At 47.6% G+C, this 18,953-nt stretch overlaps 1 protein-coding gene across 1 annotated transcript; it reads left to right on the top strand.

The window, feature by feature from the left end:
* Positions 1–7,311: 7,311 nt before the first annotated feature.
* Positions 7,312–16,968, top strand: LOC146173233 (uncharacterized). The gene is made up of 3 exons (XM_084583466.1): positions 7,312–7,464; positions 14,970–15,756; positions 16,256–16,968. Exons 2-3 carry the CDS (start codon positions 14,972–14,974, stop codon positions 16,728–16,730), a joined length of 1,260 nt encoding a protein of 419 aa, XP_084439592.1. The 5' UTR covers positions 7,312–7,464; positions 14,970–14,971; the 3' UTR covers positions 16,731–16,968.
* Positions 16,969–18,953: the final 1,985 nt, after the last annotated feature.

The following is an 18,953-nucleotide window of genomic DNA, read 5'->3' as shown; positions in this document are numbered from 1 at the left end:
CAGTTTAAGATATTTGCGAAGGTTCCTTCTTCTCGTCTGCAGCTTGTGGCATTAGTCTCTTCGCCGCGCAACGTTTCTATGGGCCCACGCGCTGCCTCCCGCAACCTGCCGATAACTTAATTACTCTCTTCATTTCTCCGACCACAAAGCTTCCTTCATGACAGCCAAGAACTGTTAGTGGAGTATGTGCGAAAAATAAAATAGTTGTCTGTAATAGTACATACATGTCTTGCTCAAAATCTTTGCCTCAATCTATCGAAAAAGGTGAAACAGCGTACGAGCTGCGCTTAAATTTGGCATTAGTAAGTAACGTAATCGTCGGCACATTTTCCCCTCATATAATCTCAGTTCCCAGCGTACATACAAATAATCCATCCTTTTCGAAATAAATTTCAATCGAAAGGCTATTTTTTATAAGTTGTAGATTGGGTTATAGCCTGGTTGCAGGTATGTACTTAGCGATTAATTCGTGATAACAGCAAACTAATTCATGTTTTTGACAATGAGACAGCACCTGCATGAAACACCGTTAGGCACTGGATATAGAAATCGAGTTATTGCGAAACATCACAGAAATTATGTGGTGATCAGGCAACCCCGCTCTCAAGGGAGGTCCATGATATAAATACGTCAACAAAATTCAGTATACTTGCCTTCTACGACATCAAATATTATCTGGGAAAGGTTACACCTTGGCGCTGTACATGTTCCTTTCAAACTGTCGCAAAGTACCATTCTCAACACTCCAGATATTTCACTAAATTCTGCCAGGTTAACTAAAATACTGTGAGCAATGCTGCTGGCGATCACGCAAACTCACATTGTGGAAACAAAATACAAAATGTGCGCTAAGCTGATCTAATTTATCTTTCATTGCTTATCAGCATTCTTATCTTGATCGCACCTAACGAAACGAGCTAAGGAAGAGATCAAACTATGAAGAGCGTGCATATGCACATCTTTTATAAATAGGTCCGTGTTTCCTGGAAGCGTACGAAGGCCTCAAAAGCAAAATTGCTTCACAGAATTCGTGTGCTGCGCGACATCAGTGCCCATTAAAGAAACTCATGTGGAGAAAATGGCACGGAACCCTTCCTCGTAGCCTGAGTTGCATTGACACGACAAAAACCTAATACAAACCAAAGTAAGAAAAGGAGGAAAGGAAAGCAGCAGCAGCAGCAGTTAAAGAAGAAGAACAAGAAGACGTTTTCTTTGTGACCGTGTCGATCATCGTGGGTAGCCCTATCTCGATCCAGGACATGCGCATCGGCCCGAAGCAGAAGCCAACATTGGCGGAGGCCAAGAGAAAACTGTCATTATCGGATGCAACGTTCGACATGCCCAGAAATCGCCTGGTCCCGAGTGACGGGTCTTCACAACCCCAACGCGCGGGTGGCCCCAACAGCGGCCCAGTTTCGGTCACTTTCCTACAATCAGCCGAAAAAGAAATGTCATCAACGAATCACAGTCCTGCGAAGCACAAACTGCTTGCATCACAGGTCTCCACATCTACGCGTAAAACGGCGCCTCGGCATCTCGACGGGACGTCCACATACTCTGCAGCAGGTTCGCCCACGTGTGGGACCCCTTCGACCCGAAGCAGTACGAGCAATTCGTCGAGCTCGGCCCGCGGCGAGTTGGCGTCGGTGTCGAGTGCGAGTTGCAGTGAGTCGGAGCGCAGTGAGTGTCTTTCGAAGCCAATAACCGGGAAGGCTTGGATGAGTGGTGGGAGTTCAGCAGAGACCTTCGTCGTACATAATTCGACGCCTCGGACGAACGCTGAACCTTTTCCGGCATCCACAAAAGTCGGCGAAGCTTTAGTTATAACGCGTGAGAATGCCAAGCTACCGGCTACAACGAGACCACATCACTCGCGTGTACCAGCTGGCACGACATATAGGCACTCGAGCAGAAAAAACAGCGACATGCGAGACCTCGAAGCCCGGCGCAAGCCAGGAAACCTTTCACAGCTGAAGAATATGGCAACGAAGGCTGCCAAGAGGAAAGCGGACCTAGATGCTGCCGACGTGTGGTCTCGCGAAGGGCAGCTGCCGAATGCAGAGACTTGCTCCACCAATACCGGCCCATGTGTCACGGCGGAAACATTTAAAATGAGTGCCCTCAGAAAAAATATCATACATAGATCACCTTCCGGACAGAGATTGCCTCTTGTAGCAGGCAAAATGGCACCAACATCACCTCAACGTGCAATGGAACAAGGATCTTCGTCGCCAACCTTTCGTGCTCAGCACTCCGCAACAGAAGGCGCTGTGGAAGGTTGTAATACAGCTTCATCGCTTTTTCAGGCTTGCATCGCTGGTCCGATGAAGAACTGTCCACAGACATCACAAAGGAAGCCGGATGTCACTTACGGTGATGGTTCGGAAGGCATGGTAAGCAAATCGAATCGAACTAGCGCATCTGGAACAGCATGGAGAAACCCTAAGACTGTACTTCATGCAAGCTACAAGAGAAAGACATGGAAACGTTCGGATGGTGAAGACCGCCTTGAACATCGCAATTTAGCTCCAGAACGGACCTTACAAGAGCATATTCAAAGACGTCCTGGCAAAGAATGCCTTCTTTACCCACTGACAGTTTGCCTCATCCTTGGCTTTATCCTGGTCGGTGCCTTTCTCTTGTTTCCAATGGACCCTTCCAGCCACCGTAAAGCTAGGTGGTTGACTTCAAAAATCTGCATGTCTTCCAGCTGCCGGCAGGATGCGCTGTACCTAGGCAGCCTGCTTTCTTTGGACCACGTGGAACCATGCGACGACTTTCACGCCTTTGTATGCAGCCGCTGGACAAGCAATTACTACGTGTCAACGCCTGGAACCTACACCGTAAGTTTTGACGATGACTACGCGACATTTCTCGAGAACAAGATATATGCCTTAATACGAAACAGGTCGACTGAGTCGGGTAGCCTTCGTTTGATCAGAAATCTCCACGATAAATGCATGGGTGTCATACGTACCGATGATCAGGGTTGGAACCCGCTGCTGGAGTTGATGTTCGAAGTGTCTCTCGAAGGATTTCCGCTGACTCCGCCTGTTCGGAGCAGCAAATCCGTTTGGGAGGTAGCTGCTAAAGTACTGCGGAAAACTGGAGCCACTGCACTTTTCTCCGTTGGCGTTGCTGCCCACCCATCAAGAACTGCAGGCCCCGATCTTCTGTCAGTAGGTCCTCCAGAAATGCTGACAGCGAGCGACAGTGTTGATACCAACGAGGTAATTCGCCTATACACAGAAGCAGTGTTTTCTACCCTCAAAGCCCTCAAGAAGGAATATTTGCCACCCTTTCACGCACTCAGTATCGTGAAGTTTGCTAGCGATCTTGAGCAACTTGGCCAGCATAATATGGACGGACCGATAATCCCTGAAATCGAATTCCTGAAGTCACCTTCGGACTTCCTGGATTTTTTTACTGAGCTCCTTCGTGGCGTTAAAGATATGCCCCTCAACAAGCTCGAATCGGAGATCCTGGTCGAGTCTCCCGCCCTCGTCAACAGCATACACAGCCTAGTACATGAGACGGAGGCTCATACGGTCATGAACTATATCGGCGTTCGGCTTATGATCGAGGTGTCTCCTTTCGTCCCTTACACTGATATGACTGACTTGAAGAGCACTTTTCTGTACGGTAGGCGGCGGAGTGACGTGTCTCGTTGGCAGATATGTCTCCGTGCTGTGGAAAGAGCCCTGGTTCCGCTAGTCCTCGTTTCTGTCCTCGAAGACATCAAGCTGCAGGCATCCCTAGCAGTCTTTTCAGAACTGAGTCGCGAATTGTTCCAAGAATCTATCAACGAGATTCAAGCTTCAGCGTCCTTAGACACCGCCTCCAAGATTGCCATCGGGAGTCTTCTATCAACAACTCTGCTTCGCGTCCTTGGGCCGGATTGGATAAATAACGAAGTCGCCGTGGAACGTTACACTTCGAGCTTCCCTTCCACGAGCAACAGAACCAGCCTTGCGTCCTATGTCGAAAACTACGAGCACACGTTTCTGGCGTCCCTCAAACGCAGTTCCTCGCAACGCTGGACGCGCTCTGTGTTCACCGCTGACTGCTGGAACGCGCTCAGTCCACCGACGCTCTATGTTCCCTTGCTCGTCTTTAATATTACCCGTGCTAATGGATTCACTGATGAAGGTCAGCTAGTGCGTGCTGCTCCCCGCATGGCAAGATGCATCTTATCTATGGTGTTTGACTTGGCGGCCTCTTCGACAAACAGCAGTGATCGCTGGTTGTCTGAGCAGTCAGAGATACGACTGCTCCGTGCCGAATCCTGCATGAACGCCAGCATTGGCAAGTCATCGCATCGCTTCAGCCTTGTGCGCGACCTACTTACCGCGCAGATCGCGTATGCGCTCTTCCGGAAGAAGTCCCGAGGCAAAACTCATGCTTTGTATCTAGGCGGACACCGCGTCCTCTCAGATCGCCAACTCTTCTTTGTCTATCTGATGTTGCAGGCGTGTGAACAGACAGTACAAAAAAACAGTGTACATTCAAAAGCAGGTCGCGATCTGGCAGCGGTGCTGCGGCACGCTGAAGATTTTTCTGGCGCGTACGAATGCCGCTTAGGCTCCAATATGAACGCAAAACATAAGTGTCCGCTGAGGTGAAAACAGGACGCGCGTCGGCTGGTTTTGGCAGTCCGAACTGTTTTTTCTCCCTTATAGGTGTGTTTTGTTTGTCTCACTTGTTTTAGTAGGGCGGAATCATTAAGAAGTTTTAACAGTTAAGAAAATATTGAGTTAGTGAAATGTGTGTAGAGAACTGTGATTGAGTATATATTAGTCATCATCAATATTTCATACGTGTACAGGATTCTAAAATTCAGGAAAGCATTGTCCCCTGTTCACTAACCGTCCGTCCTGCGGTGGAGTGTATGGCGTTTTATTGGTGGAATAAGCCGTATTGTAGCTTAAACGAAGCGCTAAATAAACTTTACCGCACTGTTTGTGCTTTGTCCATGTGTGACAAACTCCCGCCTTTACGGTGAACAGAGGCGCGGGATCCCCTTTACGGTTATCCGTCGTCCCTCTATGAGGTTTGAGAACACAGTTAAAAGTTAGGCCGGTCAACCCGTGAAGTTCGCGTGACGGTGTGAGATTGAGAAATAAGTTCAAGAAAGTCACTTTCTTTTACAACGAATTGAATATTAGTAAATAGTAGTCCAAGTTACACCGCATAAAAAATAAAATGCCACTACACGACAGTGATAAAAAAAAAACTCGGTAAATGACAGGAGGAAAACCCGACAATGAACAAAACACTGCTATAAAAGAAGACTATATATAAAAATAAGTATTCTAGATATAAGAAGGGCAAGAAGATAACACAGCGTAAAATACTAAGCCAGATCAAGGTTAAACAAAGACGAAAACAATGTTCTATTAATCGACAGACTGTGGCAAAAAATGCTCACAGCTTTTTTATTAGATGAGGCGTCGAAGTCGCAGATTTGATCGGTAGCGGCGGCCGTACAAGAGGAGAAACGATGAGTTGATCGCGGGCTCGGTGAAACATAAGACTCTTTCCCAGAGCGGCCGCGAGACAGGCCCGGAAGAAATCTTCCCAGAGCGCATGTCGCGGGCGTGCTGCGGTATGTCTTTTTATGCTCTCGGCTGGCTGCGCTGTGGCCATGCTGTGGCTACGTGAAGGACGTACGCGCGGTCGCTGCCCCGAACGTCATGTCGAAGCATGCGCGGAGGAGCGGGAAGATGCTTAAGTTCCGCTGTAAATGTGAGGAAGGAGATCCGTAACTCGCCCCGCCGCGGTGATGCAGTGGTAAGAAGCCCGACTACTCTGTTGGAGTACCTGGGTTCGATCCAGACCGCGGCGGCTGCATTTCGATGGAGGCGTAACGAAGAGGCGTCCGTGTGCTGTGCGATGTCAGCGCACGTTAAAGATCCCCAAGTGGTTTAGAGTGTTTACAAGGCACATGGTTCACATATGCTTCAAATTTTGTAGTAAAAAAAAAATATTAGAACAGGAACTTCTCATGTGACTGTATTATTTTATTTCCCTGCAATTTGGATCCGCGCAATGTCAGGTAAGAAAAACGGAAGCAAAGCCAAAAAAGAATTAAAAGTTTTAAGCTACAGCTCCGAAAACGAGGGTCCTTTTTTCACTGAAATTTGAAGCACCGACAATGTCCGCATTAGTGAGGCGCAATGAGCTCATGTTTCCTTTATATATATATATATATATATATATATATATATATATATATATATATATATATATATATATATATATATATATATATATAGGTCGGAATTCCGCCATGCTCGTGCAGGGCCTGGGATTGTATCAGAGAAACCAGGCCGAACTCAGGCGGGTATTGAAAAAGGCAGCCGGGCCTGGGCTGAGCACAGGACAATAATTACTCTCCGCGCTGCGCACGTTCAAAGGCATGGATGGTTGGATGGAATATAGGAGCGTCCCCTTTGAAGCGGAGTGGTAGCAGTAGCTATCATGCTCATTTTTCTCTATATATCTTAATTATTGTTTTATATGGGTTAACTATACCATCGTTCTATTTATAGAATTTTTGTTTCTACATTACTAACATTATGCCACTTTTTTGCTTTTACGCCACCAATCTTCCAGTAATTTTTTGATGGTTTCCACCGCAGGTTCATTCACCCGGCCACTGGTATCTCTAAACCCCAGAGCTTCAGGAAGAGTGACTGCGCCTGCATCGACTTCCCGATGGATACCATTACATTAGAGTATATTATGGTTTCACTGGAGTTACCACATACAGCACATGCATCATCTTCATTGTTAAATTTCCTTTTGTAGCTGCGTGCTTTAAGGCACCCTGATCTAGCTTCAAAACGTAGGACACTGCATCTTGAGTTATCAAAGAAAGCTTCCTTCCCGATCTGCCGTTTCCACTTTCGGTATAATTCCACACTCTGTTTCTTTTCCATCGAATTTATCCCATTTTTACCTTCCGTGTTTTTCACCTGTTGCTTAACGCTCTCTGTTTCTTCGTCCTTGTGACCAGCATACTTACTGGTTAGTTTCCTAGTTCTTTTCCTCCATTGTGAGTCAGCTCTTTTTAGGTATAGGTATTTAAATACTTTAACTGTCCATCTGTTACTGTCCAATTTCTGGCGCTGCAGTGCCCATCTGGAACTGCAGCGTCAAAAGCGCCATCTACCTTATCGAAACAAAACGTCGGCGGCATCAATGTTACTAGGCGGAATGGCCTCCAAGCGCGCGCGAGGTAATCTCGGATTCTATGTCGGCGGTCCAATGCTATTGTGAGGTTCATTCGGCCGTCGCTGTGGCGCTTTGGCAGCTTCGGCTGGTTTCGGCTTAGTTTCGGCATCCTTCGTCCACGTCCAGCCTCTTCAGTTGGCTTTTGTGTGTTGCCTCACTTTGGCGCGCTCGCAGAACTTCGCACAAAGCTTGACCACCTCTTTGCGTTTGGGAGTCTGCATCCACCTGGTAAGTGCCCGCTTACCTACCGCATAGCTGTGCTCTCGAATACACGCTCTGACAGCCTCATTGCTTTGCCTTCGAAACAGGGGATGCCGAAGTAACGAGTGCCCAACGGCATTGCGATGCTATAGTTTCAGAGTGTCATTAATTTTCTTTTTTTTTCCTCCTCGCGACAGGATGTCCTTGGCATGAGTTGCGATTACTCATTAATATAGAATAAACGCTGGATTCTCAAAAGAATTCGAGCAAGGTTCAGTTGTGGAGCCCTAATTATAGATCCGATCTTTACGTTCAGCGGTAGCCCATTACTAGAAGATGCCGAAATTCCTCGACGCCTACGCGGCCATTAAATGAGGAATGAACCTTCAGCAGTCATCGAAAGGCCGATCTGCATCAGAGCAGGCGTTTGTGTCGTGTTGAATGCTGAGGTGCACGTCCAGAGCAGGGCTACGATGTCACTGATGTTACTTTCAGTGCTTTCTAAGGGAAAGAATGCGTTCATAGCCGTAACAGCGATTCTCGCGGCCATTAAAGGTGGATTCACACGGCGGACCAAATCGCGAATCGCTCTCACGATTCGCTGTGACGTGGCCCTACGTCAGTGATTTCCGCTGCTTCGCTTCAGTCCGCGAGCAGCAATTCGCGACAAGGTCGAGAGTCCTTTTCACAATTCGGATCCTTCACGGACAAGACATTTTTTTATTTATTTATTTCTCTCGCGGAACGCTTTTCAGCTATGCTCCCGGTGCCCAAGCATAGACAACATAACATACATTGCACTAAAACGCTGTAGGAAAGCGAGAAGCGGCTTCTGACGACTGACGGCAGTCGTTTCTATTTTGGAGTCGAACTAGCCTGTTTTTGCCTTCATTCGCAGTACATGGTTTTCACAGAATTTACAGTGACAGGCTCTTGCACTGCGCGATACCGAATGCGTGAGTTTTGTGACTGCACAGAGCAGTCGCTTGAATGTATTCATCGCTTTCCTCAAGCGTTTTGGCATTTGGCACGTACCGGGAGCATAGGGGCAGTCCGAATGGTCGTCTTCCAAGGGTTGAAAGCAGTATTTTCATGCAGCTCTCATAGAGTAAGCGCGATCGTTTGCACTGCAGAGAACTGCCTGCGTAGTATACCACATCGAGCGAAACAGTCACCACAATACTTTGGCAAAACGGCGCAGCAGCAGTAGCTGTAGGCCGCCGCAACCCGCGCATTCACCCACCGTCCATGCATCGTCCATGGCAGGCTACCCTCGATAACAGCGCGCCAGAACAAGGCTCTCCTCTCGCGCAGTGCCTGGGAGAAAGAGTAAGTCCGCTCTGTCGTCTGCTATTCTCTCCCACCGTGTGAATGCTCGCCGCGGACGGACGGACCTCGGATCAGAGGTCACGTGACCGATCGCTTCGCTATTCGGTCCGTCGTGTGAATCCACCTTAAACGAAGAATGAACCTTCAGCAGTCATCGAAAGGCCGATCTGCATCAGAGCAGGCGTTTGTGTCGTGTTGAATGCTGAGGCGCACGTCCAGAGCAGGGCAACGATGTCACTGATGTTAGTTTCCATTCTTTCTAAGGGAAAGAATGCGTTAATGGCCGTAACAACGATTCTTTGTAAACGTTTTACCAATCCAATAGGCGAAATCATGAACATTTTCTCCTAACGCCGGTTGCAAAGTACGTGTTCGGTAACGTTAGCCTTCGGGGGTGCACATATTTACAACATAATATTTGTTTATTTATTTTTCAGGGCATGGGCGTTTACTAGATGCAAGTGCGTACGGGGTTTTTCATTGAATGCTCATTAAAGGCTGAGTGTTATTGTGAGGAATGTCTCAAAGAAGGGCGGTCCCGTCGGCGAGCTTGGAACACACCTCCGCACTTCTCCTATGCCCAGACAGAGACAACTAGGTGCGGTTATAAACAGTTGCATGCTTTGCAGCCGCTCTGCCACCCGAGTCCACGCCGGTACCGATGCGCGGGCATATCGGATATCGCATTCGCGCGCCGCTTCGCTTTTTCGTGGGAGCGCTCGACCTGCGCTCAAGGACAGGAGGGTTGCGGAGCGGCTAAGCTCAGCTCGAGTTTGCTCTCCGGCGGGTGTAGCTGATGGATAGAGCGCTCGGCTACGCTGTCCGAGGAGGCGGACTCAATCCCGGCCGCTCACTTTTGGACTCAACTAGCTACCAAGAAGCTTAGTTTAGCTACGAGTAGCTGTTTTAGCTCCTTGCTTCAAATCTAGCTACAAATCTAGCTATTTTGGTGAAATCTAGCTTAAATCTGGCTAAATTTCGGAAAATTATTATTCTGACGTGAAAAATCTTCCCATAGACGCTAGACATGATGAAACTGACGTCAGGCACACAGCGCCACCTGGTAGTTTTTAAACAAGACGCAGACCAGACAAATATATCTTGAGAGAAAGAAGGAAACACTTGAAAAGAGAGAGGAGGGTGCAATACAAGGCGCCAAGGGTGTTGACTGTTGAGACTCGCCGCCTCTGCCTCCATGGAGCCCAGTGCTGCCATGGAGCTTCCTCCATGTCTGCCTCAGCGGGGAAAACAAAAAGCTCAAAAGTAAAGAGGCTAGGCGATGCGGCTGATGCGCCGGCGCAGCTTCTGACTGGTGTCGCCTATCGCGCAGCGCGGGGGCTCCGACGAGCATCGAAGTCGCATGTGTGTACGCATTCCTATTAAACTCTTAACGTTCCCTGCGTGGCGAACATACGGCGCCTGGAATCGACTGTCTGATTCGACTCTCTTTGCGGATCATGCGCGGTCGGCGCCGAGCGGATGAAAGAGGCCCACCGGTCCGAGTTACGCCGAGTCGCGGACTGAATATATCGCCTGGACAGTCATTAAACCTTTCATAACTCTCCGTTCATAAGCCTCTGTGTACGCGCAAAAAGTAGATAAAAGTCCAGTCTTTGCGTGTTTACAGAGGAGTGATGCATTCGCAGCTCGTCTTTTCTAAGCGCGCAAGCCTTAACGCTTTGTGAAAACTAGGTCTGCCTAAATTATCAGAATCGAAACCTGAGCACATTTATCATTCGTTATTCGTTAGTTAACACTTGTCGTGCGTAGCCGCCTGCAGGAAACCATGTCTTGAAAGCTGTGTTTAATTTTTACAATAATAGGGCTACCAATAAATGTGTTATATATCCAAAATATAAAATAAAAATTCTTGGGAAAAAATCTAGCTACTTTTAGCTCCTTGCTAGATTTTTTAGCTACTTTTAGCTACTTTCACGTTGCCATCTAGCTACTTTTGCTCACCGACATTTGGCAACACTGGCTGCGGCCGCCAGTAGATGGTATCTACACGCCAGAGATGCCCGTGTGCTGTGTGATGTCCGTTCTCGGGGTCGAAATCTGACTGCCTCTTCTTCACTACTGCAATTTTAAGAGCGTTAGCTCTTATTACTTAAATTGGCCGGTTTCTAGCCTATTTCTCTATCGCTCTCAAAATCAGGATGGCGGCCAAGTCACGCGATCATAGCTACAGCATGAAACAATGCCACCCCGTAACCATCGCCCATACAATGCAGTCCACCACGTGGTTCACCGTGTGTGACGTCATGGTCATGATTTTCCAAAACCGCTTGTGCCTGCGGCGGTCGAGCTCTTTTTGTTTTCTTTCTCTCCATTTCACCTTGCCCGCAGAGCGACTGGGACGTCCATCGACGAATGAGAATGCGACTGCGCCGTTTTGTTTGCTTAAAAGAAGGTTTTCATTTTCTCATCGCCTGCATTTGACTGAAAGGGGGCATCGCTAAGTCACGCACAACTCAGAAGCATTAAACAGGCACTGCGCTCACCTCCTTGTTCCTTTTTTTTTTTTATTTGAAACCCGTTCCAATGTGATATGTAATGTGAGCTTCTATAGCTGATTTTGTGAGACAATGAGTGAAGTGATTGGATCTATACTACCAGGGTCCATCAGTGTTTTTACTCTGGCTGTTCTCCCAACGGGGGCACAGAATGACGGCGAGGTTACGGGAGGAGAGAACAACAGTGACCGCGAGTGGTATTGGTGGAATTGCAATCACGAGTGTTGTGAGCATTATGTCTAGCACTGGCCCGGCGGGAGAGACGGACGGAGGCACCGTCCCATGATGGGTTCAGACAACGGAACCAGATCACAGATATCGTCCGCGCGCATCATCGCGTTTCACGTTACTCAAACTTCACCACTTTTAGTGACCTTGAATGGACGTCGCGACTCCCCCCCCCCCCCCCCCCTCCGACTAGATGGAAAAAGATGGCGCCTTGCGCTTGGCTGCGAACCGGGCTTCTTTTAGCATTGCGCGCTGCCGCTGTTCCAGTCTGAGCTTGGCTCAGTCAGCATGGGCTCGCGCTCATACGGCTAACTATCCGGGATGAAGTCGTCTTTTATCCATGTGGGAGACTGTCATTTTGGCGTGGTTTGCGCCGCGTTCTCATTTGGAACGTAGGTTTGTGTATCGTCCCTTTCGCTTGTTCTGCACAAAACTTGCTCCGTTCTTGCTCCGCTACGTCGTTGCGGGTGTTGCGTGCTTACGCTCTCTTGAGTGCCTGCTCGGTTTCTTTTCTTTTTGTTTGTTATGGGTGAATTGAAAAAGAAAAGCGCACGGTGACCAGGTGACTGAGTTTTTAGCTCTCGTTCTTAGCGCACATTCAGAGTCGCCAACCGGTACATACTATGCATTCAGCACGCTGACCACTTCAACGTGGCGCTGATCGGTTGTACCGCGGGAATCGAGCAACGGCAACGCCGTTCTTTTCTTTTTTTTTTTCTTTTTATGTGAAAACATAGAGTGAACGTTGAAGCGCCTTGGTGGCATGTCGCTATCGCACTCGGTTAGTACTTGGGTGTGTTGCGTGTTTGCGGTAGTCTTTTTATGTGAAAACATAGAGTGAACGTTGAAGCGCCTTGGTGGCATGTCGCTATCGCACTCGGTTAGTACTTGGGTGTGTTGCGTGTTTGCGGTAGCATTAGTTACGCGGGGTTGCACAAAGCTGGCGTTAATTCGGAGCTAACTTGGCCGAACATTGCAGATTGGGATCGGAATTTTCTTCATAGTTGCAATGCAGCGCAGCTGAACTGGGCCGAAGAAAACGCGCTGATTGTCCGCTACGTTCGTCTGAAGTATTCGCCTCCGGTCCAGTTCTTGGATGTGTGGCCATGTGGGACGAAGATTGCACTGACGCGCGCGGATAATACGCGAACAGGTCCGCCCGTCTGAACCTAACTTGACTGGGCGGTGGAAGATGACACCATGATTGCTATTGTTTTCTTTATAGTTACTTAACCAATTTGTCGGCAATTTCAAGTAGTCTTGTGTACCGCATGCATTCATGGGCATTAGATTCGACCAAATTTTAATCCTTACCTGTTACCTTTACGCCATTTTCTATTTGTAAGTGCAGTCTTCCAATCGTATCCTGCTGCTAACGTCGACAGCTGATTCATTCACCTTTCTTTTTTTTTTTTTTTTTTTTTTGCTGTATTAGCCTGAGAATCTAGGAAGAGCACGCAGCCTGCATTGACATGTGGACTTGTGCTGGCGCATTGTAGTGAAGGATTTTAATTTTTTTCGGCAGAATTTCCTCACCGTGCACGCATGTCATATTCTTGCATAAATTTGTTTTCGTGGCTTCGAATTCTAAGACACACTGATCTCGCATGAAATACTGCAGGCACTGTATCTTGTAAGCTGTACGGAGCACAATTCTACTAGAAAAAATAAGCCTGTCCTGTACCTCTATAGGTGGAATTGGGGCAAAGAAGCGCGGGTTTATTCTCATCTGTGCAGCAAAAGGGGGCATTTAAAACAGCAAGACTGTCTAAGAATGTAAAGACTTCGGTGAGTGTCGACCGACGGACCGGCGCACGCGTTTATATTCTTGCGATTAACACTTTTAAAGATTGCGAAGAGTAATTGCTGGCCGGATAGGAAAGGTGCTGGCTTCTTCACGGAGATACTTTTTCAAAGCAATGAAGGTTCGACCGAAAGCCCGGAGGTGTGAAATTTTTTTTTAGTGAAGGCATCGATACCCGGCAACGCAGGTTTCAATGAGTAGCCTGGGATATCTTCAGCAACACTAAATTATTAATTAAAATATCCAAGCAAGCAAATAAACTTGAGCAAGGTCATTACAGGCCGTGACCTGCAGAAGTAAGGGTCAGCAAAACTATCCTGCAGCGGGGAAAAGCATCCTCCTGATGCTCGATGGGGAGTTATAGCAGTCAACGCGCACGAATTCGCAGCGCGTAACTGGTGTCTGCAGGTTTGCAGTAGATTTCCTCGCGTCTTCCCCACTGTCCAAGTTGACTACATATACAAGGAAGCAGGGGAACAGTCCCACTTCTGCCGGCATTGTACGAAGGCGTTCTGTATCTGTCAGGCACTTAAGGAATCAGCTCCTCTCAAAGAAAGATCTTATTACAGAGATTCGATGATCGCTTACCTTTTACTGGTTGCGTGGTAGCCTCAGTAATTTCCATAACAGTAAGAACAAAGCTGGATGTTTTGCATCGCCGTCAATTGGGTCAAAATTTTCCTGGCTACGCTTCGACAGATCGCTGACTCGGTGAAATGCTTTCTTGCCGGATCAGTGGGCCTATATCCTCAGACTATACTTGCAAGGAGTGCAAACAATAGAGAGATTTAGCTTACCGTGATCCGCGATCCGCCACCGTGGCTCTCTACCGCGCGTGGGCGGGGCGGTCAAGCCGATTGGTCTCGACGCGGCAGGTCTATGTGCCGACATCCAGTATGTGGCGCCATCTATCAGCGTCAAGGGGGGTCTGGGCATGCGCAGTGAAACGCTCGGTGGCGGATCACGGTAGCGGATCGCGGATCACGGTAAGCTAAAACTCTAATAGTCTGATAACGTAAAGAGATAAAGGGGACACTTAAGCTCCGCCTCGAAGGGTATGACGCGATAGCGTTTGAGACCACCAGACATATATATCCCCGCATTAATCAAGCCGCGTGAACGTTCTTGTGCGTCCTATAGGAGTATCGAGTCTAACACGGCATTCCAAGAACACTGAAAGGTTGATTGCTATCCCACTCTCCCACTCAAATGAACAACCGGAGTTGGCAGCTCGTCCCACCTTTCCTAGCGAGCAATACCCCTGCACCCGACGAGGTTCGGCACAAATAGTCCACCTGCCTCATCATTCTCCGTCGCTAAATACGGAGTTGCATTATTCATATTCAGTAGAAATGGCGATGAGGAAAATATTTTATGAAAGGCAGGTACAAGAGGTCGTACACTTGTTAAATGATTCCGTGGTTCGATCGTGTGGCGATTATAACTTTCGCCGGTTGTTTTCCTTGCCCAATTGCACGAGTCTACTGCACGGTATTTTAAGCCACTAAACAGTTCGAGAGGAGAGTGCTGGAGGCCCACTTACTCTACCCGGGCTTCCTGAATATTTTATATACAGAACTTCTAGATTCTGCTATCTGAGTGGACACACTCCTTATTGTCAAGGGTAACATCACATTTTGTCGACTGTTTTGCAGGTATGGCAACATTCTTTCTCGACTGCACCGTGGAAGAGTTTGCCCGGCTCAGGCTTTCTGCTCCACCGGGCACTCATTGTTTTATACACTATCGCAACGACTGGAGCGACATCGTGGCCATGAAGGGCGCCCGGGAAGTCTTGAAGGGCGTCAACTACCCGGACAACGCCACTCGCCGCTCTTTGTACGCTTCGTGGCTCCGGGTGTTAGACTCCAACCAATGGCACGACTCATTTGATCATCTAATGCTGGATTGCATCGCGGCCACTCCGTCTCCGACGACGCCGGAACAGCCTCTGTTCGCCAACATCTACAATGCAAGAGACACTGTCATTGACAGACCTTATCCCGGCGTCTTGACACCAGTACTGAACCTGAACACGATTCCTGCTTTCTTTGCACGCCAACGGGAGCCGGTAGAGCCTCTGCCCTCATCTCCAGGCATCGTCGACTACTTGGCAGATCTGATCCGAAAGAGTCACTCAAGCCGAGCGGCCCTGGACGAAGCTGGCTTGATCATTGGGTTCTGCAGCCTGGCGATGGCCGTGGTCGCAGCCAAACCGGTCGGGGACGTGCTGGATTTCTTGCGGACCCGAATGAAGAGAGCACTGGCGGCTGCCGTGCCTACGACTTATGATGGGGACGACATGTTCTGCCCCAGCGGGAGGTTCTTGACCCAACTCGCCCGCAAAACGCACTCGGAGTCCGGCGTCGTTAAGCCTTTCCTCGTTATTCTGGTCCTCGGACAGTACGCTTACTACGCCAACGCCAAGGAAGCTGCTTGCAGGTAACATAGGATGACGCGACTGAATTTAGTTCGTGAGACATTTAGCGATACAACAACAAAAAAAGAAATGTAAAAATTACTGAGACACTTGTCATCCAGAGTATAGCCCTCCGTCGGAACACACCGCACTTAATTGTTTAATGAGTGTGTTGAAAGGCGCTGAAAAGTTTTCTTCTTCACGCCGTGGCGCTGGAGTTATTGGAGTTGCAGGAAAAGGAACGTCCGGCTAGTGCGGTCGCCATTTTGTCGCGCGCCATTAGTGTTAATATAGGCGCATAGCGTAGTTGACGTCATGCGAATAAGCACTATACACTTGGAAAGCCCTATCATGAGGCCATGGTACCACTCGCTGATTACAGTTTGTTCGAGTTCAGTGTGCGAAATGCAGCATTTGAACATTTGATAGCTTCTCCTGTTTTGCGTCCGTTTAGTAAGGTAGCGCCTCCCATAGGAATTATTACAGTTTGTATCATTCACGTGCGCTGTTATTGCTTTGCAGTGCTGACATCAAGTTCTTGGAGGAAAGCTTCTTGAAGCAAGCGAAGTTCGGCCAACTGGAGGTTGTCGAACTCCTGTACAGTGTCGAAGAAAAGACGGGCCTCACTGTTGCCGCGGTCAACCAGATTCTTCGGGACTGTAGTGCTGAGTCTATGAAGAACTCGAGTTGCTACGTCTCCGAGTTCCTGGAAGGTGCTGCAAAGCCGAAGCAGGAGACACGACCGTGGTGCCGCACGGCCAACAAGGACTTCTTTATGACCCTGGGCCTGAGCGAAAACCTAGACTACGCCATGAGGCTCACTGCTCTGCTGGCACCTGACCCCAACGACCAGCTGTGGCAGAGGCCAGAGTTCAGCAATATCCCCGCGCCGCGTTTGAAAGAGGCTAGACTCTGGGCGAGAGACTTCAAGCGTGATCTTCGCAGCGGAAAGTACGGCGAAACTGCCAAGTCTAAGGCCTGTGAGTCGATGGGCTGAATGCTTTGGACGTCCCCAAGCAATGCATAACTATGGGTTTGTCACCCAGCGGCACTTCTATGAAAGGCCGATGTAGGGACCATGCTGCGTGTACTCTTCATTTAACCGCGCCTTTTTTGTCGCAAGTACGACATCCAGCGGATGCTGCCTTTTTATCTACTAACAGTTGTTTGCAATTCAGATGTAACCAAGCAACCTTAATACGATCGTTTTCGAATAATAAACACTGTTCAGAACCTCTGCTATCGGTCTTTCATTTCCACTAAACATGGCGATAAGCACAATTTAATGTGGCATTAAATAAAAGCCAGATAAGTGCCTCCCAACCGAAAAAAAACCTATGAGTCATAATAACCTCATACAGATTTCTCATATTAAACTCATACAAATCTCATACAATCTCGTATATTTTTCATGCGCTGAATGATATTTATATGAGATTTATAAGAGTTTAGTATGAGAAATATGTATGAGGTTATTGTGACCCAGGGATTTTTCGCTATCTCATACAATCTCGTATATTTTTCATACGCTGAATGATATTTGTATGAGATTATATGAGATTTATTCGAGTTTAATATTAGTTTAGTATGAGAAATCTGTATGAGGTTATTGAGACTCAGGGTTTTTTCGCTAGGGTTGCCGAAACGCTTTCCAGTCGATGGCGTTTTTTTTTTTCTTTGTAGTTTAAGCTTCAACAATCCATGTTAGGCCTTGGAACTTTGGTGTAGAAACAATATACTTCCAAAAAAAAAATAAATGGTTGCAGTGGACGCAAATATAAATAAAGCGGTAGCGTCACTGACAATCAATTGCTGCGACATCTTTGCCTTTGTGAGCAAATGTTAACTATGAAGATGAGTAGACACCTAAATGCACTTCGCCAGAGACGCGGGCGCCCTGCGGCGGCGGCGCCTCGGACTTAGTCCAGTCAGAAGGTCCAAACATCTATCGGCTGTGCGCAACATATGCGCATCAATTTCTAGCGTCGCGTAGCGGAGCCATTTCTCCGTGAGCTGGAACGTGAGAAACAGCGACCGAGAACAGTCAAGAAGGAAGAAAGAAAAAACAACGCTACCGCTTGCCATGACGGCCAAGTTATCATGATGCTCTCCATTATAGTTTTACGCTTCAACAATACTTCGCAGCGCTCCGTCAAATTTGTTCCCTTCCTAACAAAGTTTTCACCTCCGCCACCACCCCTTCTAAAGTGTATCCTGCACGCTCTCTCTATTTTTCTCTCTCTTTCGCTCTCTCTCTCTCTCTCAGTGTAGTTTCGTTTTCGCGCGCTTAGTTTCTTACGTTCCGGTCCCTTCCGCAATGAGGTTCCATCAGCTCCTCGAATTTTCCTAAGATAAAGATCCATAACAACCAAAGCTAGAGGCTGAGATCGCTCAAACGTTAATTTGTTTAGAGGAAAGTATACTGCAACCAAATTTATTCCCTCTTTATCGTTCAAACGAGGCAACGTTTGAATGTCAATCGTGGGACTGAGCATCGGAGAACCGACATACAAGGGCGCGCCATTTCTTGCCGTGAAGGTGGCATTTTGGAAGAATTCCTCTTATAGCGCGTCTCTATACAGGCATTATAACTTGGTCTGCTACTTTTCATACATTTGTAAGCTCTTTCCTTGCATTTCGCCAGCAATGCATGACTTCGTTTCCCTTCAGAAACGAAAGAAAAACACCACCTGGGAGCTTTATAATTTCAACGATTCTTACATTTTGCGCAGATGTCTTCTTTCACGGGTGTCGTGCTTTATTACCGTTAATTTAAATTCATTTTTCAGCTTATTCTATTTACTTACGTAAGTGTTTAAAAAACTGTATAATGATAAAATTTGGACTAAGGGCTTATGATGTTTTTTGCTACTGTGCTTCCTGTGAAAATTAAATTTAAATAGCGAAAAGCGAAATTTTTGTACTACTCCCTTTTCACATGCTGCCAGAGGAAAAGTTTTTCTGGGTACCGCAATCTATCAAACACGGATCCTCTGCTGGAAACAATCATTTTTCCTGCTACAAAACCTGAAATTTCTGCTACAAAGTAATTTCTTCCGCTGCTCTCTTGTCAGTTCCACCACTGCTGATGTGAGCAGTGTACGAGGAGAAAGAGATAATTAAATGGAATAGTTTTAAAGTAGCTTGACCAACTTGACTTGCAGAGCCCAACCGAATGAAGCAACATTGCCTCAAGGTTTATCCTTTTTTTTACCATGTT

This window comes from Amblyomma maculatum, chromosome 11, assembly GCF_055883805.1.
Source record: "Amblyomma maculatum isolate TAMU_Amacu chromosome 11, ASM5588380v1, whole genome shotgun sequence".
Classification (NCBI taxonomy): Eukaryota; Metazoa; Arthropoda; class Arachnida; order Ixodida; family Ixodidae; genus Amblyomma; species Amblyomma maculatum.
The sequence above is the reverse complement of the archived record's forward strand: the minus strand, read 5'-3'. Positions and strand labels throughout refer to the sequence as shown.

Excerpts from the sequence above, each read along its gene's own strand:
- LOC146173233 (XM_084583466.1), top strand. The coding sequence starts at position 14,972 with ATGGCAACATTCTTTCTCGACTGCACCGTGGAAGAGTTTGCCCGGCTC. Across the intron at positions 15,757-16,255 it reads GCCAAGGAAGCTGCTTGCAG|TGCTGACATCAAGTTCTTGG; the intron begins GTAACATAGGAT and ends ATTGCTTTGCAG.